The sequence below is a fragment of the Macrobrachium rosenbergii genome, chromosome 56, assembly GCF_040412425.1.
Source record: "Macrobrachium rosenbergii isolate ZJJX-2024 chromosome 56, ASM4041242v1, whole genome shotgun sequence".
Classification (NCBI taxonomy): Eukaryota; Metazoa; Arthropoda; class Malacostraca; order Decapoda; family Palaemonidae; genus Macrobrachium; species Macrobrachium rosenbergii.
In genome coordinates, this window is record NC_089796.1 from 46603838 (window position 1) to 46630398 (window position 26561).

The 26561-nt window shown below is 36.7% G+C and overlaps 1 protein-coding gene across 1 annotated transcript in view; it reads right to left on the bottom strand.

Moving 5' to 3' along the window:
- LOC136836196 (uncharacterized) overlaps positions 1-26561 on the bottom strand; it is a 146245-nt gene that overhangs the window by 13923 nt on the left and 105761 nt on the right. The window contains exons 13-14 of the mRNA XM_067100198.1: positions 25595-25732; positions 12463-12628 (exon numbers count right to left, since the gene is read on the bottom strand). Coding sequence (XP_066956299.1) covers positions 12463-12628; positions 25595-25732 — 304 coding nt within the window. The remainder of the gene's footprint in view (positions 1-12462; positions 12629-25594; positions 25733-26561) is intronic.

A 26561-nucleotide genomic window follows, 5' to 3' on the forward strand; every position in this document is an offset into this window, starting at 1 on the left:
ACACCTCCACCAGCCAAAACAGAACCAATCCTGGCAAGGTCGCCAATCTTATGATCTCGCTACTTCGAGACCAGCAGGTTCAAGACAAAAACAAGCAATTGGGCTGTATGACTAACGAGAGGTGACAAACAAAGGAAGGAGGAACAGAACAAAACCAAAAAAGTGACCTTAATATTAATTTATTTACAAAATTTACAAGTGAGCAGAGGTTCTGGGTGGCAAAAACACAAAATGAGCAATTAACAAAAATATTTTAAAATCAGTCAAGGCATCAATAAACAAATACACACAATAACAAGGCCATGAAAAATCAATAAAATCAGACAACTATAAAAATAGAATAATCAATAATGACAAAATGGGCAGCATAACAACAATAACAATCTGTAAAATAAACAGAAACAAAAACAGGCAGCACAATACAAACAAATTAACGCTAAAACGGCATAATGGTGATGCATAGAGCAAACGGGAACACTTCCTCAAACAGTGAGGACCACAGTCCAATACAGGACAACTCAGACAGAGCCGACACGACAACCATCTCATCCTTATAAACAGTATGGACGTCTTCCTCCAACACCGGACGATCATGACAGAGTTGATACAAAAACCATCTCATCCTCAAATACTCTCCGCTGCTCTGCTGCCGGGACTTTGACTCTCTGCCGCTCTGAACCAGACTGGTTGTTCCACCCTCCAGAACCTGACTGACGAAGTCTGACGCCATCCAACAGACGTCAACTCGCCAGCAAGAAAAACAAACACAGCTAAGGAGGCAACAAGGGAACCATCGGCCAACGATTGTTCTCACAGTTACCTAAAGGAAAAGATTGCTGTAAGGGCAACCATAACTCGATGTTTACATTTTCTCAGCTGGGCTTGCTTAGATAAAAGTTGATTTCATTGATATGGAATTATTTCTCAAATAGGCTATTTATTTCGAAAATACTGTATGCCAATAATATAAATGGTAAAAATGGTTTTATTATGTTTATGTTTCATTGCCAATCACAAAAAACTTCTAACAATACGATAATGTATGATAATTATTGTTTGTAAGACTGAATTGTTCTAAACAGTTATTTACCACTTGCGGGCACTGGGCTTAACCTAGTGACCATATTCACGTAAGATGGCCGACCAGCACAATGGAAGTGCAATGGCGTCCAATCCAGCATTATTCCTCTCTCTCTCTCTCTCTCTCTCTCTCTCTCTCTCTCTCTCTCTCTCTCTCTCTCTCTCTCTCTCTCTCTCTCTCTCTCTCTCTCTCTCTATACATAACCCCCCTCCTTTTACCCACTCTCTGTGCTACTGATATCTCTGTGTGTTTAGGCTTACTGGGAGTGGTGCACGCAGCTGCCACCATCCTGAAAGCTGTCCTGAGGCAACCCTGGTGGCCCAGTCCACAGAAGCATGGCCAGGAGATTGCCCCATTCTGCTACTAGGAGACATTTTGAGTGGACGTCTATTTCTGTTCTACCTCACAGAGGTCGCCATTTGCCTCGTGCCACATGACACCAATTCTGGGAACCCAACTCATAAAGAAGTTATCATTTTGGATACCCAAGGTAAGTCTAAAATGTACGTGGGAATTTGGTGGCCCATTTTCCTTCGACTATATTCTATTTTCCTTACTTTTTATCAAGAAACCGTCCAAAATTCCCCCACAGTCTCTCATGTGTATCTCTCTCTCCCTTTGTCACTGTATGTCCCACCTTGGACACAACATACCACTCTTAGATGCCAAACCCTCCCACTGTTTGCATGCTTAGTTAATTTCAAGATTAGAAAGTGATACCAAGGTGTCTTTTGACTGGCTGTACTGTCCACATGCCCGCTCGAGTGGTTAGAGAAATCTTTAAGCATTCATGCATGATATTGTAGGAGTTAGGATAGCTCAATGATATATATTTAGGGCTTCAATGCAAGCTCTTCATATACATAGTTAATTTGACACCTCTCTCTTTCAGAGGGATGACCTTATCATGAGTGATGTAGGAAAAATCTCAGCTTGCTCTTTCATTTGACTCTGGAATCCTCCATGTGCCACAAAACAAGAGAATTTCATCTTTTACAGCACAGCTAATTACTTACTTTTATGAACTCATTATTCATGAGTGCCCATGGTCGTAATCAATTTGTGAACTGTTGTTATTATTTGTTAAGTAAATGTAGTTAATCACTGACTAAGTATAATTACGCCTTACAGTAACTTGACCAAGGGAAAATATTGAAGTTAGCACTCCTAGGCTTTTCATTCTTCTCAGTTTTTTGTATTACTGCCAGCCATTATATAGCATTGCATTGCAAGGCCACGGCTGGCAAGTAACACTGGCGACCTGGCCAAAGATCAAGAATCAAATAACATAGAAATTCCTCAAGTAAAAATGCATGCATAAATTAAAAACACATAAGCACAAGACAAGATTAAAGTCACGAGCGATAAAAAATCTTAAAATCTGTGTCGTTCTGGCTTAGCATGTCGTAGCGATGGAATTTTAATGATTTTGCGCTTGTTTACCGTGTTTAAGTTGTCCTTTTGTAATTAACCCTTTAACGCCGACTGGACATATTTTATGTCGACAAAAGTTGTCTGTCGGGTCCTGAGTGGACGTAAAATATGTCGACTACAAAAAGTTTTTTTAAATATTCGCGGAAAAATACTTATAGGCCTTGTTTGCAAAAAATTTTAAATCACGCGCCTTGAGGGATGCTGGGAGTTCACGGATCACGCTGTTCTTTTGTATACAAGCGTAACCCAGCTGCGCATGCGCGAATTTCTTTCTTATCCCAAAAGAAAGCATCAGCGAACTCTGCTGAAAATCTCAGAAATTCTTTAGTCACTTTGTCGTAATTTTTGCACCATTTTCTATTAGCCTTTGCATAAAGTTTTACATATGAAAATGTGGGCAATTTCATGTAGAATACAATAAAAATAACTCATGGTTGTAGCTTTTATCAATTTTGACACATTTTCATATAAATCACGATGTGCCAAAATTTCAACCTTTGGTCAACTTGACTTGACCGAAATGGTCGAAAAATGCAATTGTAAGCTAAAACTCTTACATTCTAGCAATATTCAATCATTTACCTTCATTTTGCAACAAATGAGAGGTCTCTAGCACAATATTTCGATTTATGGTGAATTTTTGGAAAAACTTTTTCCTTATGTCCGCACACACTGACTCTGCTGAAAATCTCAGAAATTCTTTAGTCACTTTGTCATAAATTTTGCACTGTTTTCTATTAGCCGTTACATAAAGTTTTACATATGAAAATGTGCGCAATTTAATGTAGAATACAACAAAAAATAACTCATGGTTGTAGCTTTTATCAATTTTGACATATTTCCATACATATCATGATAAGTGCCAAAATTTCAACCTTCAGTCAACTTTGACTCGACCGAAATGGTCGAAAAATGCAATTGTAAGCTAATACTCTTACATTTTAGTAATATTCAATCATTTACCTTCATTTTGCAACAAATGAGAAGTCTATAGCACAATATTTCGATTTATGGTGAATTTTTGAAAAAAACTTTTTCCTTACGTCCGCACTAACTCTGCTGAAAATCTTGTAAGAGCCTGACGCCGTCTCTTCCAAACACGTATGTGTTCATGTGTTCGTCGTCCATCGGAGTGGAGAAGACAACAAGAGCATCTCGTTTTCTTTCTCTACATATTCCCGTCTGTTTCTCCCTAACCATTGTTGTCTTGATGCATGTACAATCACCACGACTTGCATTGACATGCAAGCATTCTAATCGTGTACTCATAATGTTCCAACAAATCTTCTGTATCAAACTGTGTGTGTTTCTGTTTGTGAAGATGCCAAACGTCTCGCCACTCCAATGGACGACGAACACACGAACACACAAGTGTTTGGAAGAGATGGCTTCAGGCTCTTACAATCTCAGGAATTCTTTAGTCACTTTGTCGTAATTTTTGCACAGTTTTATATTAGCCGTTACATAAAGTTTCATATATGATAATGTGCTTAATTTCATGTAGAATACAACAAAAAATAACTCATGGTTATAGCTTTTATCAATTTTGACACATTTTCATATATATATCACGATAAGTGCAAAAATTTCAACCTTCGGTCAACTTTGACTCGACCGAAATGGTCTAAAAATGCAATTGTAAGCTAAAACTCTTACATTCTAGTAATATTCAATCATTTACCTTCATTTTGCAACAAACGAGAAGTCTCTAGCACAATATTTCCATTTATGGTGAATTTTTGAAAAAAACTTTTTCCTTGCGTCCGTGCGTGCTAACTGCTGAAAATCTCAGAAATTCTTTAGTCACTTTATCATAAATTTTGCACCGTTTTCTATTAGCCGTTACATAAAGTTTTATGTATGAACATGTGTGCAATTTCATGTAGAATACAACAAAAAATAACTCATGGTTGTAGCTTTTATCAGTTTTGAAATATTTTCATATATATCACGATAAGTGCAAAAATTTCAACCTTCGGTCAACTTTGACTCGACCGAAATGGTCGAAAAATGCAATTGTAAGCTAAAACTCTTACATTCAGTCATTTACCTTCATTTTGCAACAAACGGGAAGTCTCTAGGACAATATTTCGATTTATGGTGAATTTTTGAAAAAAAACTTTTTTTTACATCTGCACATTACAAATTCATGCATCATTTTGTGATAATATTTTCTCTGTGTTGCTTTGATCGTTTTACAATTTGATATATACCAAATTCATCACAATTTAGTGTACAATACAACGAAAAAAAAAGTAACTCATTAGCTTTAACCGTTTTGCTCACAGTGCGATCTGTATACAATTATATATGAAATTTTTTTTGCGCTATCATATATTCCAATATTTATATACGATAATGATATTTTTTTTTATTTCTGATGGTTGCATACTAAACTTCAGGCAGTGAGAAAAAAAGGAGCAAAAAATGAACTCTTAATCTTAAAAACTAAGCGTGCTGTGATTTTTTTAAAAAACTTTCTTTCCGCTTCGGCACTAACTCTCAAACCGCGCTGGCATATGGCACACACTTTTGTAAATGGAGGCTCGGTGTTTAAGAGTTAATGCATGCTCTTCTTTGATTTATAAAGTAAAATCTGTCTCACTGCATAATTTAGGAAAGTTAGCTCATTTTAGCCAAGCACATGTTCACGTAAACAAAGGGCAAGCCTGTTTAGCCCTGCATACAGTCAATAAAAGCCAATGGCTAGAGCTAGTTTTGTGCCTGAGTCCTACAAAATTTCAGCGAGGGCAATAGCAGAATTTTGCTGAGCCACGTGTTCTACATTGTTAGTTGTTCTTGCAGGCTACAACTTTAGATAGGGTGCATGCTTGCAAGTTAGCATTTCTTTGCTAAGGATAAAGCATTCGGATAAGCATCATTCCATAAAATGCAAACTTGCGTCATAACAAATGGGTTTCTGTGGAGTTTTGGTCTAAGGCGGCAAATTTTCCCTGTGCTAAGAGTTAGGTAACATAAATTTATGCATGCTATTTATATTTTGCTTCCAGTTTAGTGGGGTAGGCACATACAATTCGCTAGGGAACGTTTATTGACGTATTATATTAGAATCGTTAGACTTAGAGAGAGAGAGAGAGAGAGAGAGAGAGAGAGAGAGAGAGAGAGAGAGAGAATGATTTCAGTTTTCAAGTCACCTCAGAGGTGGTCTCCATTTTACAAGTGTAGCCTAGACCAGCCCACTTCTTTATTTTGCATACTCTCTGACCAGTTCAGAGTGCCATTTCATTTTTCCATGCAACTGCATGGGTGGCCATCCTGAGATTTTGAACATTTCTGGGGAAGTCAGACCCCACTCTAAACATTAGCAACATGTCAACCAAGGATTATAAAACCTTCACTGACATAAGGGAAAGTATGGCCCCCAACGGGACAGAGCTGACCCAATTGGTCCAAGAGCAGGTTGCTGCCACTAGGAAGGAGAGACAAAAAGAGAAAGAAAATCTTGCTAGTAGAGATGGAAAATTGTCACCATTTCCCCATCAGAAAAGTTTGAAATGTCTTGACAGTGTCATCATCCCTAGGTACATGATCAAATGTGATGGCGATAGAACTGACTTCTTGTGATTTACAAAAATCCGAAGTTTCTTGTAATAAGGAAAAGAATGTCCTTTGACCACAGAATCCACTCAAGAGACCTGGCCGAGACTAGTCAGCTGTCTACGTATATGAGAATTTGGATGCCTACCAGATGAAACCATCCCCCTAATGGAGCCAGAACTTATGCAAAACCTGCGGAGCTGTACTTAGTCGAAAGCAAAGATCCTTGAACTGAAAAACTCTGTCTTCTAAAACAAATTGGAGAAACTTTTGAGACAAAGGGTGAATGGAGATATGAAAGTAGGCATCTTGAATGTCTATGGTCATCCAGTCGTTCTGCTGGATGGCAGCTAGAACTGTACTGAAAGACTCCATAGGAAATGGAGTCAGACGTACAAACTTGTTTAGATGGGAAACATCGAGGACTGGCCTCCAACCCACTGAAGCTTTGGGAACAAGGAACAGAAGGTTTTAAAATATTGGTGACAAATATGTCGCCTGTTCTATTGCAGACTTGCTTAAGAGAATGTTGCTCTCCTGTTGCAGAATCATGAACTTTTCTGGATAATACAAGTAGAAAGTAAAGGCTAATGGGAGAGCACAAACAGGTGGAGGTGACATGAATGAAATCGTGTAACCCTCCCTAATACCTTCACCACCCATGGATCTGTCACTAGAGCCTGCCAGACATGCCAGAAGTTGACCAGACAGCCCCTGACTGGGACCTGAGGAAAATTTAACTCAATCTTGCCATTTTTACAAGGTCACCATTTCTTTTGAAGGACTGAGCAAAATGAAAGGGCTTCTCGAAACCAAAGGGAAAAGTCTTGGAATGATATTCAGCTTTAAATTTAACTGGAGGGGCAGAGACTGGTGTGGAAGCCAGATGTTTCTGAGCATCTCTGTAATCCTGAGCAAGTATTCCCTCTTTTCTGCAGTTTTTACATCCTCTAGAATGGCTTGAAACACCTCAGGACTAAGCAGAGGCCCCAGAGGATGTTCAAAGCTAGCAGCATAGGTAAATACATGAACTGCTTCACCTGAAGCATCAGCAAATAGCCTTATTGAGGCACCCAAGAAAATCTACAGCTTCACTGAGCTTAGGAACTCCTTTAGGGGAAAGGAATTCTTTTAATTCATTTGAAGATTTCGCTGTAGTACTCGAAACAAAATTCAGTGAAAGATAACACCTCCACAAAGTGAAACTAAGTGTGTCAAAGAGATTCTGGTTCAAAACATGGCCAAATGATCTTCCCTGTATCCAAACTTATAAGTTTATAGGGTCTAGAAGAGCAAATAAACTAGCATCTTTAACAGGAGAAGGACAAATAGGAGGCTTAGACCCTGTATCGTGAAAAGCTACCCTATGAGATTTCATAAAAGGAGGGATTGCAGAGGAAGCATTTCTAGAAGACGTCTTGTGTGCCAGTGAACAAGCAATAACATCAAATCTAGCTTTAACTGAATCTGTAAGCAATAATTTTATACCCATGACTGCAGGAACAGCTACTTTGGCTGCAAAGATAGAACATCATTCAACACGAGCACATTCGGTAAAAAGCCGAGGATATAATGAAGCTCCTATGGTTGAAAGCTTTCTAAGAGCTGAAGGAGGAATCTCCGAATCATTACTGTCATCATCAAGACTGCAAGGTGTAACCACGGCAGCTGAAAATGGCACATCTGTGGTAAAACTGGCAATGAACAACCACTATGTCTTTTGAACTAGAAGATACAAGCAGTGATACTAGACTGATGAGGCAAGGGAGACACCCTATGTGGGAGTAAACAAGGCGACTGCATCACATGAGAAAGGTGGATAGTGGCTGGCAGCTAGGTAGACAAGGAGAGGCGCAGTGACACCACAAACAATTCAACTCTCATAAGCTCACACACTTCTCTTCTAGCCTGAATTTCAAGTCATTGGCCCCTGTGGGCTTGTTCCACATGAATAGGGTTCATCTTCTCAATAATAATATAATAATAACCAACAAGGTAATAAGGCTATCACACCTACCAGCAATGCTATCCTGTCTGAACAGAGACAAGAAGACAAGAAGAGCCACTGACAGACAAAGAACATGCAACACATGGAATACAAGTACCAACTGATATGACTGAAGCTGAGAGAAAAAAAGAAATGCCAGGAGTAGGTAAAGGATTTCTGGGAGAAAATGGCACAGAAATGAGAATCTGGGGAAATAACAGCAGGAATAGGCACAATATTGGAGGTTACAGGTTCAGTTTTAACACCCAGTTCTACAGATACATTTGCAAGTTTAGACCTCTCTTGACACCTAACATTTACTCTCTCACAGGATGGTGATGGAGAAGGCAACATACAATAAGAGCCCTTGCCTTTGCACCTGTCGAAACGATCTTTGGGTGAGCATTTAAAATGAAAACAATTGACAGAGCATGAGAGGCAGGAGTCGAAGAGCAAAGAACCTCTTCCCTGGTAAGGGAGCATTCCCATTATTGCAGGGCAGTCAAGAGGAGGGCTACAGACAGATGCAGCCACCAATGCCTTATCTCTTGGAGGAAAACACAAAACATTTGAATCATTATCAGGGATTCAAAGTCATTCTGATCTTTAATAAACTGACCAATTTTGCACAATGAAGCAAAACTAAACCCATATCCTGCAATAAACTATCTACTCAGAGATCCTGAGCCAACTGGGGAGCAACAGAAGGTGGAACAGTAGAAATGGCAGGTGCAAAAAATTCACATGTAGGAGGGGGCAGAAGTAACTTGGAGGAGTGGGAGGGAGTCAAAGAAAGGATTTGAAATCAGTTTTAAATCATGATCTAATAAGCTGCTTATGCAATCTATCAGGCTCCCTATGTTTGTGATTCTTAAATTAGCACACATTTCCTCTTTTGTCCAAGATACCCAATACACGTCATCTACATCGCAAGTCATTCCCCGGCATTCCGTGCAAAGCATATGCCCATAGTGTCTGGAGGAACACATGAAGAAAACTATCTGTTAAGCATAATCTTACAGACCTGTCTCTAATACTTCCAATGGTAGACATCTTTTGTGAATGGAAAAACAAAAGAAATGCAGACATTTTACCATAAAAACAGCAGGCTCCCTATGTTTGTGACTCTTAAAATTAGCACACATTTCCTCTTTTGTCCAAGATACACACCCAATACACGTCACCTACATCGCAAGTCATTCCCCGGCATTCCGTACAAAACATATGCCTATAGTGTCTCGAGGAACACATGAAGAAAACTATCTGTTAAGCATAATCTTATAGACCTATCTCTAATACTTCCAATGGTAGACATCTTTTGTGAATGGAAAAACAAAAGAAATGCAGACATTTTACCATGAAAACAGCCAAAACACCAACTTCTGAAAAACCACACTTGCATTCTCAACAGCAGAAAATTTTTTTTATGAATATAAGGTAAACATTCCAGTCTCATCTCGTGGGGGGGCTAAGTTACCTCAACTGTGACTATCATGTGTAATCTCAGCCAATTACCTTCTTTACTTTTTCATATTTGCCGAACAAGTGCAGTGTGAGTTTAACAGCTATCTTAATAGTAAGATTTATTGCAATAACGACTATTTAATTATATCTTAGTACATACTTTGTCTAATGCATTTTCAAGATCCACAAATATATAATGTAATCTCCCTCTTTGCAAGGTACTTTCCCTGTAAGTGCCCTATTATAAAATGCTTCTATTATTGATCTCTCTGTCTGGCACAAAGCCAAACTGACAATTTTTTATTTTAATAATGCTTCTCAGCTTTTTCTTTAGCTCCTTTTCCAATATTTTCATAGTATGCTCAAGTAGTCTTATTCCTTTGTAATTTCTACATTTCAGTGCTTCCCTCTTTCACTTAGTATATCATTACTTTGAGACTTTCCCAGCTTTTACGGTTCGATATCTTTCTTTATCAGGTTTTCATATATTCTAGTAAGCTCAAGGATGAATGGCTCTCCTGTTGCTTTTATTAAGTCACTTGTTATTCTAGATGGTCCTCAAGCTTTATGTTTTTCATCTTCCTTATAGTACTGTTAACCTCTTCAGCTGTTATGTTCTTAATAGTCCCTCTAACATGCCAACATTCTCTAGTTCATGTTCATTTTCTTCATAAACGTTTTCAAAATGCTGCCTCCATCATTCTAGTATTTTTCTCTTTCCAAATTTAATTTCTCTATTTCATCTTTTACATACTTTGCCCCTTTTACATTTTTTTCACCTTTTCTCAACTACTTCATCATCCTGAATATTTTCTCTTATCACTCTGCTACTCTGAGATTCTGATTCCAGTCTTCTTTGCTAATGCCACCTGCATTTTAGCCTCCCTCAGCTTCTCTTTGTATACATATCTCTGACCCCTTCCCTAGTTGCATCTCTACCACAGCTTGTACATAATGATTCCACCATCTTGTTTCTCTTCTCTATGACACTTCCCCAGTGTCTCTAGTATGCTACTTCTGCTCCCTTTTACATACGTTCTTGAAGTGATTTCCACCAACCACTTTTTGGTGATATTTCCTGACACTTTTTCTTATTACTCCTTTCTAATTTCTTCATTCTTTAGTTCCCATGATTCTATTCACCTGAGTAGCTCTTTCCTCATCATCCTTCTGTCCTTCACTATAAAATTAACTCTCAATAGTCTAAGGCAAATGTGATCCTTTTCTTCCACATCATTCACACTTTTCATAATAATAAAATTAATGTTTCATCTTCACCACTATTGCATGTAATTAAATTATCTGTTTGTTTCTTAATGTGTTCTAACTTCAACCCCTGGATTTGGAAAATTTCAGTATTTTACTGTTTCTCCCTAATGAAGATCTTCTATACTATAACTATCCATAAATTCCTCAAAACCAATTATGTCCAGTCCCATGTGGCCAACAGGCCTTCTACTACCAATATCACATCTGACTACAGCACTTTTGTCACTGTCATACGCTTTCCAAAAATTCTTGCTTCTTTTCCTGGTCTTTCTGATTGTGGTGAGTGCAATGAAAAGACATCCATTACCTTTTTTTCCTAAATCTTGATATTCTTTTGTTTATCCTTCCCACTACTACAACATCTCCAGTCCTTTCTACTTTGACCACTCTTCCACTTATTTTTGACATCTGGCACATTCAATATTCACCTTTAATGAATATTGAGCATCTGCTTGTTGGCATGTTTGTCTAGCCAAGGTTTGGTTCAGAGTAAAATACAATAATGATTTTGTATCATTATTAAAAATTCTTTCATCATTATTAGCATAATTATTTTATATTTTTTGATAACAGTTTTATTAGGCATTTTACATTCATTTCCTAAAGTTTACCAAAAACAACACCAATGAGATTTAAAACTATGTCAAAACCTTTGAAACTTCAAGGTTTGGTTCAGAGTCAAGTACAATAGTGATTTTGTATCATTATTAAAAATTCTTTCATTATTAGTATAATAATTATTTTATATATTTTGATAACAGTTTTATTTGGCATTTTACATTCATTTCCTAAAGTTTACCAAAAACAACACCAATGAGAGATTAAAATATGTCAAAACCTTTGAAACTTCAAGGCTTGGTTCAGAGTCAAGTACAACAGTGATTTTGTATCATTATTAAAAATTCCTTCATCATCATTAGTTTAATTATTTTATATATTTTGATAACAGTTTTATCAGGCATTTTACATTCAAAACCTTTGAAACTTCAAACTGCTAATTATGTAAACACAATAATTTGCAGTTTTACTGTGCTAAGTTAACACCAGCACCATAAGACAATATATACATGTAAATGCATAACAATATCAAGAGCAAAACCATGATGTGCTCCCAAGGTTCAAAACCAAAATATCATAAAGGTACTTACCAAGAGACAAAATATAGAAGTGAATTCTGAGTCAGTAAATGTGGTAAGAAAACAGATACACAAACCAACAAAATCAACCACAAAATTTAACTACAGGAATAGATAAACACAAACTATCTTGAGGACAAATCCACCTTCATCAGGTTCCAACAAACAACAATCAACATCTCCCCACCAGACAACAGCCAATACAAGCCACAACCAATGGCCAATCACAATGTGGCAAACAAACAAAAGACAAAATAGCATAAGTTACAAGGAAAACAGACACATACTCGACAATGTACATAACTAACAATTATTCTAAGAGTCTTATCCACTAAGATACACCAAAACCACAATAACAATGGCAACTGGGCAATGGTTTCCATTTAGTTCAATAACACATGTTGGGAACTGTAAAATAAAAGTTTTAACTTTTAAATGAACACCAAAATTCTTAACCTTTCACATAAGTTTGATGAACAAAATATGTATATGACAAAGAAAGTGATTGGGAAACTTTTTTTCTTATTGCCTACCTGAATATTTGTAGTTGGCTGCTGTGAATCAATTTTTAAATCATCCTGAGCTTTCTTTTCTGCTGCTTTTGGGTCCAATGAAGCCCCAGAAACAGCACTGGTCTTACTTGCTCCCCCTACAGCCCCAGATGGATGTGAAACCTGGCCAACAACATTGGGTGCAGGACTGAAAAGCAATGAAATACTCTATTACTTAAATCACCTATAAACCTGCATTTACACTACTGCATCATGAATGACTATTAAGTCTTTAATGACATTACAAAAGTTGAGATTAGTGTAAAGACTTGTTAAGCCAGAAATGTTTCTCTCCCATAATACAAAACCTACAATGAAAACAGCAGCAAGCATACCAGAAGAATTTGACTAAAATGTTAGTGTCTTTCGCTAATAAGTACAGACTTACTGTGCATCACAATAATGGAAGAAACTACAAAGTATTAAACAGGAAGAGCCCACTGGGAGCTATTGTATACTGATGACTTCTTGTTAACAGCAAAAGTAGAATAAAGGAGTGCAGAAACTTTAAAAGATGTAAGGGTGGAAAAGATGAGAAAGGGCAAAAATCTCTGTCAAGAAAGCCTAGCTCATGGTGAATGGAAAGGAAGCAAAGTAAAAAGGGAACAATACATTCGAGATGGTGGCCATGTGAATAAAGCATAAGTGGTGCTGAAGTAAATCAGTAAAGGTACTCCTCTACTTACGATGGAGTCATGTTCAGCAATACCCAACATCTCTTTAAGACAAAATGAATATCTCATATACTGAACATCACAGGCTAGCCCAGCCTATCTACAAAATGTTCACAGAACATACTATAGACTACAGCTCAGTGAAGTCTCTAACATATGGCTTATTTATATAGTGTTGAATAATATACGAATTTCTGTTCAACTTAGGTTAGTGTATCTTAAGTGTGCTAAGTCCACTTACTATCATCTACAACTGGGTACATTTATCTGAAACAAAGCCTATGTTATAATTAAATGCTAATTACCTTTCTTTTATTCCATACTGGAAAAGACAATTTTCGTTTGTAAAATCTGGCTCCAGTTGAAGCATCCACTGTTCTAAGATACCTTAAACCTACAGTCACACCAACACCACCCATACAGCAAATTGTAAAACTCAGTGACTATCTATTTCCTTCAGCTGTGCACTTCACCAAGTCTTTGCAGGTATTGATATCCATCTGGTTTCTTTAGAAAAGTTGGTTTTACTCAGCTGGCATATTCGTTCCAAATACCTTCAACTAGATTCCAGCTGGAAGACAGCCTTGATGTCTCCAGTCATCAAGATTCTAACCAAGGAATCTGTTCTTCATGACCTCCTTTGGTCAATTGACAGACACAACCTTCTGAATTGAATTCCTTGAATATGTATCTCCCAATACTTTCAAATATACCATACCTTACTTGTAAACTCAAGTATGAATAAGGTCAGAGTTGCTATGTTTATGTCAACTAGTCAAGAAGATTTTTGCTTGTGTGTAGAGGCATACCATCAATATCATACCTCGTTCATTCCAGGAGCCTTCAACATAGAGGCAGATACTCTCAGCAGGGGGCAGCAAATTCTTCCATCAAAGTGGTCCCTTTATTCTGAGGTTTGCCAGGCCCTGTGGCACCAGCAGCAACTCACTTTTTGAATTTGTTTGCCTCATCATTGAATGTCAGACTTTCCCTGTATTGTTCTCCAATGCCAAACATAGTGGCTTTGGTGGTGGCTGCCTAGCTTCGAGCATGGGACAGCAGACAATCCACCATAACTTCTTTACCAGAAAAGCAAGCAAGATTCGTCGGTATGATTAACATGGTTCTTGTCCTCTCCAAGATATTATTCCAGTCCTCACCAACTTTTTCATCCAACTGGGAAATGACAAGCAGCATCCTTATTTTAGCTATTAAAGTTATTACTCTGTCTTGTCATAAGTCTTTACTTGGCATGATTTTAAGTTAGAACATGACAGACATCTATCCATTTTTCTTGTCACTTAAGTATACCTATCCCTTGGGTTTTGGTGAAACCTTTAAGTTGGGACATGACTTTGATCCTGAGATATCTTACTACACCACCTTACAAGCCTCTGTATCTCAGATTTTATCCTCAAAACTGCTTTTTGACTGCCTTGGCCTCTTCTAGATTGTCAGTGAGCTCCATGCCCTTCCAGGAGAAGTTCCCCACTTCAATCACTGTCCATAGTTGGTCTCTCTTTAGCCTATAAGTTTGTACTGTGGCCATTAATCAATCTCCTAACACAGATGGTTTGCTTTTTGATCCCTTTGCTATCCATGTTCTGACTTTTACAGCTTAAACAGACAGTCTTTTGAGTCCTATGAAGGCTCTTAGGTCTTATCTTCAGCATGTGGATCCTTTCATGCTTTTCACTCTTAATCTATTTTTGCTTACAAGTCATCAGGATTGGCCTGCATCCAAAAATTCTATTTCTTATTGGCAACAAGAAGTAATTACTCAGGCTTATTATGCAGCGCTACAGAAGGACCTTGCCATGCTCAAGAGTAGGGCCAATGAAGTCAGTGCCTCTCTGTCCCCTCTGGTTTTTAACCAATTGTCATTTGGGGGGTGGGGGTTGAAAAGTCATTTGTGGTACAAACATATTCTAAGCTGAGTGTCCTTGTACTGGTTTTCTACTTTTTTTTATAAAATGCTGGATGACATCATTTTCAGCCAACTGTATTACATTCTGGTATCTTCAATACTGTCAAACACCAAAATTATATACATAGTTAAAAATGATGCACTGAAGTTAATCAACACCAGAAACTTCTTTACTTTTTATAAATATCAAGCAACCATAATGTAGGTTAATGAAGTTTTTTTTATACTAAGAAAAAGTATAAGTAACATTTCCAGTTAAATCATTTACTGCTATTTATAGCACTTATTGAATTAAAAACAAAACGGCAAAAAATTTTAAGATTTTCAATTTTCAACTGGTCTAATGAGAATTCTTTTCAAACAGCCCTTAATTGCATTGGAGATAAGGGTTATCCCTTTCCCACTATTTTCAGATATTCCAATTTGCATTGCATAACAGGGGTTTACATTTTCTGGATTACCTGCCTTTACTCCTCTTTTGCTCAGTGAGTGCCCATTTTTTTTTATTCTTCTTATACTGCAGAACTAGTACTTATAAAAGTGCCATAATCAGAGATTCTTCCACTGCAATTCATTACCCATGGAAGTCCTCCTCTTGAACTTGCCTTTCTAAACTTCCTGTTGTTTTATTCTGGAAACAGGTTTCTAGCAGCTACATCTCCCTCCCTCGATTTCACCTGCTTTAAGCTCCATCCTAATTGCTGATTCTGGCTATTTTAAGTTTAATATGTAATAAACTATATTTTTACAGTAAAATTACTTTCATAGAAACTCAACAACTATAAATTCTAACTCCCTCCTCGATTTCCCTTTTCAGATCGAGACTTACACAAAATCACAAATTTTTTTATCAATTTGTAATTTTCCAAACATACAAACTTCAGGCCTTTACATTGGGATTTACCTAAGCCTAGTGCTAAGAAGCAAAAGCAGTGCCCTGGTATTGTCAACAAACCTTGCTTCCGCTACCCAGCTTCTTTTAAAACTGATCCTCATGTAACTTGTAGCAGGTGTAGACTTCACGTTTGCAATGTAAGTACCCCATGTCCTGAATGTCATGATTGGTTTCCTGAGCAAAGGAGAAGGAGGGTTTCGGCCTGATGCCATTCCTTCTTATTCCTTTTCTCTTTCCCCGAGTCATCTTCTTGCTACTTCTTTGGAAGAATTTACCCCTTCATGTTTGTCTACTGTTTCCTGAGTAGATGTTTCTGAAGAGGGTTTGGGAGGTTCTACATTTGTTTCTCTCCCTGCTTTTGGGGGGGGAGGCCACACACACAAGCAAACACACACACACACACACACAACCCTCCCCCTCCGTTGGGGGATGAGATTTGGTTTGTGATTTGTGATGTTTAGAGGTTTTTTTTTTTTAACAATCATTAACAGATTGTTCCCTTGTTGCGGGTGTTGTCTCCTTACCTGTTGGTATTTGTTTTTGTTTGCGAAGTTGACATCTGTCGCCTTCGTATTGACTGCGGCAGTCGGGTTTGGTATGGTAGCGAGTCAGGTCTCAGCAGCATAGCAGCCAGGTGTCCTTATTTTTGCAGCAGGTATCATGTTACCTGTTGGCTGTGGTAGCAGAGGATGGTTGGGTGACTAAACCATAGTCATCTGGGGAATTGGCTCCTGTTTGGCAGCAGATTTGCTGTCTCGACGTTTCTGCCATGATCATCTGTGTGTTGGATGCGTTCCTGTTTGCAGTCACTGGCTGCTTCGATAGTTGCACGGAGTTCGTCTGAATCTTCATCCTCTTTGACAGCTGGGTCTGTCTCGACGTCTCTATGGAGATAGTCTCTTTTTTTTGTATTGTGCTACCCTGAGTTAGTGTTTTTTTTTTCAATGCTGCTGGTTGAATTTTATTTATGCTGTTTGATTATTGTTAATTATGCTGTAAGCTGTGCTTCCGTATTATTGTTTATGCTGACTTTGTTTTTATTTGTAGTGTAACTGTTTAGTTATTTGTGATGTAGCTGAAGTGTTTGTTGATTTGTATTTTATTGTTGACTGAGTTAATGCGATGATTGTTTATTCATTGTTATTGATGTTACTGGTTTTTGGCAGAGAAATTCAGTTTTAGCTACATTTGTTTTTGATTCTGACTCTCTTTGTTAATTATGTGATTTGTTTAATACCAAACCGACTCACTTGTAAATAATGTATATAACTTTATTGTAATAAATTAGTTTTAAGGTGCTTTACTAGTTTTGTTATGCTCCTTCCTCCATGGTTTGTCATGACTGCTGCCAGTCAGTCCAGTCCCATTCTATTTTTTTTTTTTATTTTAGAACCTGTAGAACCGACGGCGGTACATTAGATTTAATTCCAGGTTCGGACATTGATGGCGCCACTCTCCGTGAGTATTGGTCAACCTTAGGCCTTCCCAGAGAACCACGGTTGGGGGGGACTACTTTCTCATCTGATGGCATTCCATCTCACCACTTCTGCTTCTGGGAACATTTTGTCTACTGTGTTGATCACCTCTTCATGTATGACTTCTGCAGCTATTTCTGCGACAACTGCCTGTGTATCGGCCATTGCTCCTGTCCTTATGTCTACATCAGTGTTTTCCTCATCACATGATGCTCCAGGTACAGCCACTCCATCCCATCTTCAAACAACCAGTCCTTGTCTACTGCTTCTGCTCTTCAGGCCTTACTGGAGAGGGTTGCACTCCTCAAAAGGATCGACCACTTCATTTCTACAGTACCTAGAAGGAAGCACCTTAGATCTCCATCTCCAGATTCCCAAAAATTGTCATTTCCTCGACTTGTATAGTCCCAAGAAGATGATGGAGGAAGAGGGACTTTGCACTACCTCCTCGTAAGAAGATTCACAGTCTAAGTTTGACTTCCTGCTCTCCTTCTCCTGTTTCAGTGTGGGGGGGTGTTAGTTTGCCTCAGCACGGCCATATTCCATCCAAGGTGGCTACGGGCTCACACTCCACAGCCGTTTCCCATCCAAGGTGGATAAGGGCTCACACTCCATGGCTGTTTCTAAGAAGATCAATAGCATATCCACAAGGATCCAGGTGTTATCATTATTATTATTAAAACAGTTCAACCAGACCACTGAGCTGACTATCAGCTCTCATAGTGCTGGCCCGAAGGATCTGGATGAAATGACAGGTCTAGGCCAGAGGCTTAGCACTGGGACCAAATAGGTCATTTGGTATGGTGATGAATGAATGAAAACGTAATTAAAAACTGCACAAAGGCATGCGCTCCCATACTGGAACACACTCACACAATAAATTCATTTACACTCATGTTTCCATATATACTCACTAAAAAGGTATATTAAAATTTAAAATAAGTTAAGTAACATTTTAAAATTTAGTAGTTTTAAAATTCATTAAACGCCCTAAGGGTTTTCGTATTTTTATTATTTACTTTTTATACTTTATCAATTAAATCACAGCTCCTCATGAACATTAAAATTGGTATTACTGAAAATGTAGATGATTCTGAGAAAATTTCCTTCATTGATCTACTTCCAAAATTTTATAATCTCTGCAGGTTATATTTTGGACATTCACACAATACATGCTTGACTGTTATCAACACTTTGCACTCTGGGCATTCGGGAGGAGGGCCATGTGGATTGTTCATTAAGTGTCCATGTGTCAAACGAGTATGCCCTATTCGAAGACGCGTCAGAATTACTAGTGTGTGTGTGTGTCTCTCTCCGATATGATGAACTCAATTTTCCAACACTGGATTTTATCTGTTTTAATTTATTATTTTTAGGCTCTTCATTCCATATATATTGCCATTTGCTTACAATGATTGTCACTAACAGGGATGTTTACATTTGCTCTTGTCATATGGACTGCTTCTTTAGCTGCTTTATCAGCCTCTTCATTTCCTTTAATCCTACATGGGCAGGGATCCAACATATTTCAATATTTTTTCCATTATCATACAATTTATGGAGTGAAAACTTAATTTGAATGGCTTCTGTAGTGCTTCTGGAGTTGCTATAAATCACAAAATGATTAAATGAGGCTTCTTTAATTATTTTTATGGCTGATGCTATTGCACATAACTCAGCTGTAAATAGTGAGGCATTATCTGGTAGAGAGAACTGATATGTTTTGTCTTAGGATACTGCAGCATATCCTACTCTGTATTGTGACTTATGTCCGCTAGTGTATATTGCGTAATGTGGACTTTTTCGGATTATATGTTCTAATGGATGTTGTCTATGGTGTTCTGGGGTATATGAATAACTTTTTGATAAATATTTGAAGTGTACAAATTCTCATTTTATTCATTGTCCAAGGTGTAGGTAATTTTACCATTAAAAGTAATTGTATATTTATATGTTCAGCAGCTCAAACAATCTTCTAGCTCTAACTGGGAAAAGAGGTGGATGATTGTTTATAAATAAATCTCTTAATCCAAATAATTGTTTGGTTGGAGAATTATTTGTCTAAATTCTCAAGGCACTCTTCATTGTTACTAGCTCTCTATGGCAAGAGAGAAGTAGTTAACCACATTCAACTTGTAAAGATGACGTTGGTGATGATCTAAAGGCTCCCGAACCTATTCTAAGGCCTTCATTATGAACTGGGTCTAACGTTTTCAGCGTTGCGTCCGATGCCGAGCCATGTATTTCGCTTCCATAATCAATAATAGACAGCATGTTGGTTTATACAGTACAGTAAGGGTATGTCTATCGGCTCCCCAAGTAGTGTTCAATAGTTGTTTTAACTAGGTTTAATGCTCTTTTACATTTTGATTTCATGTATGTTATGTGGGCTTTCGAGTTCAAGTGAGTATTAAATACTGATCCAAAAAATTTTGCTGTCTGGCTAATTGGTATACTACAGTTTCTGATTTTTAAATCTATTTCTTCACCATTTTTCCACTTTTTATTTTTATAAAACATGATTGCTTGAGTTTTATCTATGGAAAATTTGAAGCCTACAGATGAGGCCCATTCATCTATTTTTATTACGCTTTTATAAATCATTTGTTCTGCATGTTTTATTCGAGATACTGAATTATATGGCAAAATCATCCATATACAAGTTACTTTTAATTCCAATAGGTAGATTTTTACTGATATCACTTATTGCTAAAGTAAACAGTGTGCCACTAAGGTTGCTTCCTTGTGGAACACCATTTCCAAGTGGAAATGTACTTGACAATACATCGTCAACTCTCACTTGAAAAGTGCAATTTGTCAGAATGTTTTTGACATACCTAGGTAAATGTCCATAGATGCTGTTTTTATGTAACACTTTTTATATTGCATATCTCCATGTAGTATCATGTGCCTTTTCAGTGTCAAAAAAGATAGCTATAGTAATTTGTTTTCGTTCAAATCCTCTTTGTATGTGGTCTTCCAAGTTAGACAGAGAATCCATGTAGACCTGTTACACTGTGAAACAAACTGAGTGGGAGTCAAAATTTTATTTTCTCCAATGTGCCATGTTGGTCGAGCATTTACAATTTTCTCTATGATTTGCATAAACAACTTGTTACAGAAATTGGTCTGTAACTGTTTACATTACTAGGATCCTTTTCCAGGTTTGGGGATACAAATATTTATAGCTTTATGCCATTCATCAGGAAATAAATTTCGAAGCCAAAAGTGATTATAAAACTGTAATAAGTATGGCTTTGCCAAAGGTGGTAAGAGGCAGATCAATTCAAAACAAATATTGTCACCTCCAGGGGCAGATTTATTACTGTTCAACAGAGAAAATTCCAACTCTTCCATACTAAATTTTCTATTATAATACACATCTTCTATTGTTTCAAAATTTATTGTTATTAATTCTATATTATTTTCATTTGTGCGTAAGTGCTAATCTAAATTTTTATTACGACTTGCTTTTGCTACGTTTTTTCCTATTACATTACTTATTTCTTTCAGATTAAGTGTTCTTTTCCTGTATTTTGATATGACATGTTTAGGTGGTGTAACATGGGTACCATATTTTTTGAATGGGAGTATAATTAGAGAGATCTGATATATTTTCCTCCATGAAATGACTCTTCCTTGAATTACTTCTCTTTTAAATTTTGCAGATATTTTGTTATACAGAGGTTATAATGTATTAATTTCTAATAATAATATAGTCAGTTTTTGTAAATTTTCTTCTAATATTGGTAATGTTTTATTTATTTTACTGAACTTTCTATTCATATGATCTGATCATATTCCAATTTGGTGTTTTGTTTTTATTAAATTCTCTTTGTTTTTCAGACCAACATGGGACTTTCTGTTTTGTTGGTTTGTTGGATGAGATTTTGATTTTGGTATTGCTTTATCAGCAGCATCTTCAATGAAATCAACAAGAAATATATTTGTTCCATTATGATCTTGTATATACTCAAATGGTAGGATATTCCCAGTGTGGAATTCATATAGTTCCCAATCTGCTTTATAAATGTTATATTGAGGGACATGCTTGGCGGGATTATTTTGTAATAATGAAATTAATATTGGGAAATGATCACTGGTATGCGAGCCATCAACTGCATTCCATTCCAATCTGTCTACTATGCTTGTTGTAAATAGAGTTGAGTCTGCTGAGGAAAACGTTCCATGTGTTTCTGAAAAATATGTGCTGATTTCATTATCATTTATACAACACATCATTTAAATCTATGAATTCTTCTATTTTACTTCCTGCTCTATTTGAGTTTGTACAATTACAGCCCTATATCGGCTTATGAACATTAAAATCACCTACTATTAATGTAGGTTCCTTGGCAATTCTTTATCAATGTCATAATTTTTATTAGGCTGCTTGTTTAAATTATAAATTACATAATAATAATTTTTTATTCGGATTTTAATACCTGATATTTGTAAGTCAGTAATGTTTACAGGTAATTTGTCATGAACTACTTTGTTATGCACATATATGGCTGTACCTAAATCTCCTTCTTCCCTCTTGTGATGTAGATGCTAAGGTGTATTTATTTACCTATTGCTGACACAGTTTTGCTGACATGTTGTAAACATATCATTAGTTCATATTTTTTAGTAATTGTATTTCTCTTAGGTATAATCTAATCTGCTGACCATTTACGTTCCATTGTATAATATAGCTATTGAAGATATTTTGTTATAGCAGTTGAGTTTTGTTCTCTTTTTCTAATAATTTACTCATGACATTCATTTGTTTTTCTTTATATTATATTGAGTGTGCAATGCACAAGAAACTTTTTTCATGGGTGCTTATTTTCTATATTTCATAAAATTTTCTATAATGTTTGTTAAACCATCTTTTATGTTTTTGTTATCATTGCATATTTCAACGAAGCAATCATTACACACACGTGTTTTCACGTACAATTCTTGTTTCATTTGCTCTTCTTGTACCAATAATTGGTAATGGAGTAATCTCTTCTCCTTTGACACAATCACTCTTATCTATGGTATGGTTCTCTTCCACTTCTTCAGTGTTTTGGATATCTGTATCCATAGGTTTTACTATTATTTTAGGAGATAAAGGTATATTCTTGGCTTGTTTTTGTTTTTCTCTCTTCTTCATGTCCTTTGTCTTTGGTTTAACCAATGTTTCTCTAATAATAGTTGGTTTCTTCATTTTGGGTGGAGTTCTCTCCAAAGGTCTCTTTTTATCTTTAATTCTTAGTCCATCACAACTTTCCTCTACTACTTCTGCGGTAGCATCTTTTTGAGCTATTTGCATTAATATTTGAAATGAATTTGATAAAATATTACTAACTTCCTTTACACCTGTTTCTTGATTCTTTACAATTTTAGTTTTTTTCCTGTAGAGTATTAATTTCCTCTTGAGATTTATTTTCTGTGCTCCGTTACCACTATCTGTATGAGATTTATTTTCTGTGCTCCGTTACTACTATCTGTATGCGTTTTTCTTTCATTTCTGGTTCTTGTTATTGAAGAATATGAATGCTTCTTAGATGGATTTTGAACTCCTCTAACCTTAGATGGATCTTGAATTCCTCTAACTTTTAATTCTAATTTAGCTTCTACTGACATTTTAAACTATGTATTGTATATATAGTACATTCATTCTTTGGACCCTGCATGATGTTCTTGCCCACAGTTTATACACTTTGGTTCACTGCACTTCCATTGTGTGGCATGTTCTTCAGCTCCACAATATGCACACACAGGTTTGTTTCTACAATATTTCTTTGCATGTCCATATTTACTACAATTCTGACACTGTAGCAGCTTTGGGACATATGGTCTTATTTCTCTGTTTTGGCCCAATATTTTTATTTTTTGAGGTATATCTTGACCTTTGAATTTTATTTTGGTGATTTTTAAAATTTGCTTATTTCTTTGCTTGCTTAGCATATTATATACCTCACAATCTTGGACTCTGTGATATCTTTTTTTATGAGAGTCCAAGAGAATACTCTTTTCGATTGGTTCTTCACTCTCCTCAAGCAGCATAATGGTACCCTAATGCTATTCTTAGTGTCATGTTTTTTCATTTTTACATTTATACTACCTATTGTTGTTATAGACATAGAGCCCTTGGACTGACTCTTTGTTGTGGCCTCTAAAAGCCACGTATTTTCTCTTATCTGTTTAAACGACATTCCTATAATTGACTGTCTGTTTAATATGTATTTTTCAAACTTTGGGGCTGAAATTTTACGTTCTTTTTCTAAGGTTAGAAACCTTGACTAACTTCCACTCCCAGAGAGGGAGCTGTAGTGAGTCAAGGCTGGGTCAAGACGATATTCAGTTTTTTTTAGATTTGCTCTGTACTGGAGCATAGGGTTCCAGTGTAATTACACTACAAAGTTTCTTGGATTTTTCTAAGCAGAGGTTTTCACAGAAGGAGGTTCTAGCAGTCGTCAACTGTGCCGAGACAGTGCCATCAAGAGGTCCAGGGGTACTCGAACCTTTACTTCTACTTATCATAAAGATTTGAGGAAAAAAAAAAATTAAACCCAAAAACTTTAAAGATATTATTAGCCATTCATGAAGTTTATTCTTCCACCAATGGAACAAGTGAGAGCCAACTCCCAAATGTCCGCATCCCTACCCTACCCCAAAGGGAATGGCACAACACGATTAAAGTGGCCCAAGTGTAAGCCAAACCTGCTTGCTAGGACTGAGAGTATTACAAGAATACAATCATCCCCACCCTAATCATATTATGGGCAAACCGGCTAGAATGCCTGCAAGTCCTATCCTCAGAACCAAACCCCCTGGAATCTGTGGTCCAGCTTTGCAGAACAGTTCTGCCTTTGAGGTATCAATCTGATAGCTTTGAGGTCCGAACATTATCGGGCAGTTGATGGGCCTCCCAAAGCTCCCACTATTTAGCTTTAGATATAAACCCATTCCGAGCTACGATATCTATAAGGTCCAATAAATTTTAGCAAAAGTGGAAAATTCCACAAAAATTAATCCAAAGAATTATATAATGATATATGGTACTCTTGGACTCAAACCCAGAAACAAATTCCTGGGGTTCAAGAGCTCCCTCGCCACATCAAGGTGGTCCCACACCGAAGGGGGATCCAGGAGTTGATTACATGTGTGAGCTGGAACCATTTCCTTTAAAACTATGTGTTTCATGCCTGTGGCTGCATTCTGCAAAACTAAAGGCTACTTTATGATTAATAGGCTTGTAGAGAAATTAGTTTTACTGTAAAAACATGGTGTGCATAAGCATGATGACTATGCAGCACTCATGGACACTTAAAAAGAAAATGAAGGAGACTTAACAGGTGTAACTACTAAATTCATGGGTGAAGCATATTGGAAAGATAGGATTAGACTGGGTGGTTTGGTCATATGATGAGAAGAGAAGAGGAGCAGTTCAGTCAGAATAGTGAAGTATATGGACTATGGGCAGTAGGAAGGTCCAGAAAGTTATGGAGAACTGGCAAAGATAGAAACCTACACCATATATGAACTCAGACAAAGTCCACAATACATGGGGGACATGCTATAAAAAAATAATGAAGATGAGTCCAGTTAGTCTTCACCAGCTTACACATCATATCAAACTATATTTCCTAATTCTGAGTGAACATGAAACCTGAAAAGTTAAACAAATATTACATGTAAAAAAAAAAAATTAAAGAATGCCCGGCAGCAGCATATACAGCACCCTGCAGTGAGGTTGCTGGGAAAAAAAGGGAATTCTAGAATTTTTTCTTGGACAATAATCTAATGCACGAAGGTTAGGGAGACTAATAATGGAAAGTGCAGTGGTTCTCGTAATTCCAACACAGCTGCATTCTTAATCATTACGTAACTAAGGTTTACAAAACTGTCCTTTATTGTCCACAACCTTATGCCTTAATATACTGGCATTTGAAAAGAAAAGAAAAAACAATTTAATAATCTTCAAATTACAGTTGTTTTTGATTTCCAAGTGCAAGAAATTTATCATTACTCTTAGTTTCTAATTTCTTCCAAGGATTTCATTCATTAAGCCTATCATTTAAAAATCACAATAACCTGAAGGAAGGTGTGGGTGAAAATGTTTAAAACCGATTTAAAAACATTATTAAACTAAAACTATTGTTCCTACCTCCCTAATGAATGACCTGAACCAGTGAATGGTTTCAAAGTAGTTTTAGGTGTGACATAATCTTCGTGGCGATGGTCAGCCATATTGATGTAGACCTCTCCTCCACGTGCTTCTCGTATTAGTTCCAAAGGAATTTCACTGGAAGATAGATGCAATACTATCAAGTTTGTAAAAACACAATTTATACTGTCAACATTAAAAATATCCCAAAAAATTTAACACAATATACAGTGCTCCCCATTTTTACATGGGGATAGGTTCCAGAACCCACCATAGAAATGCAAAAAATGTAGAAATGCAAAATCTCCTCCAAAAATGCTTATAACTGGCTTACAACTGCCAAATACCCTGTATTCCTTAAATTAAAATGCTTACAACTGCCTATTTTCACAGTTCACTGCCTCACTTAATAATTAAGTTCAAACAAAAATATACTTTAAATTATCATACTAAAACAACTTAATATAATTTCAAACAAAAGTACACCCCAACCATCATCCCAAAACACTCAAAGTCACCTTAACATTACCCTCCTACAACTGTTTAAAAGTTCATTGCCTAACTTCACAGTTCAAACAAGAATATACCTCAAACTATCATCCCAGAACACCCCAACATCACTTCTAAGTCATCTGACAACATTATGTACCTACCTACAACTGTTACTCTTAAGTACTGTAAAACCCCTGTATTCCCAGTCTCACAATTCCCGAACTCACCTATGGAACATATATACGCATTATTCATTGAAAATTCGCCAATTCACAGTATTTTTCACTGAGAAATATTCACTAATTACTGTATTTTCATATTTTCATGACTAAATGCACTTTTTGTAATAAAACTATTAAAATACTCAGGTACCCAGGTAGTGCTCGAGTTACAATAATTTGCCTCACAATAATTCGATTTTGCGATGGGGTAAGCAATTGATACCGATGTGACAACATTTATAAAATATTTTTAA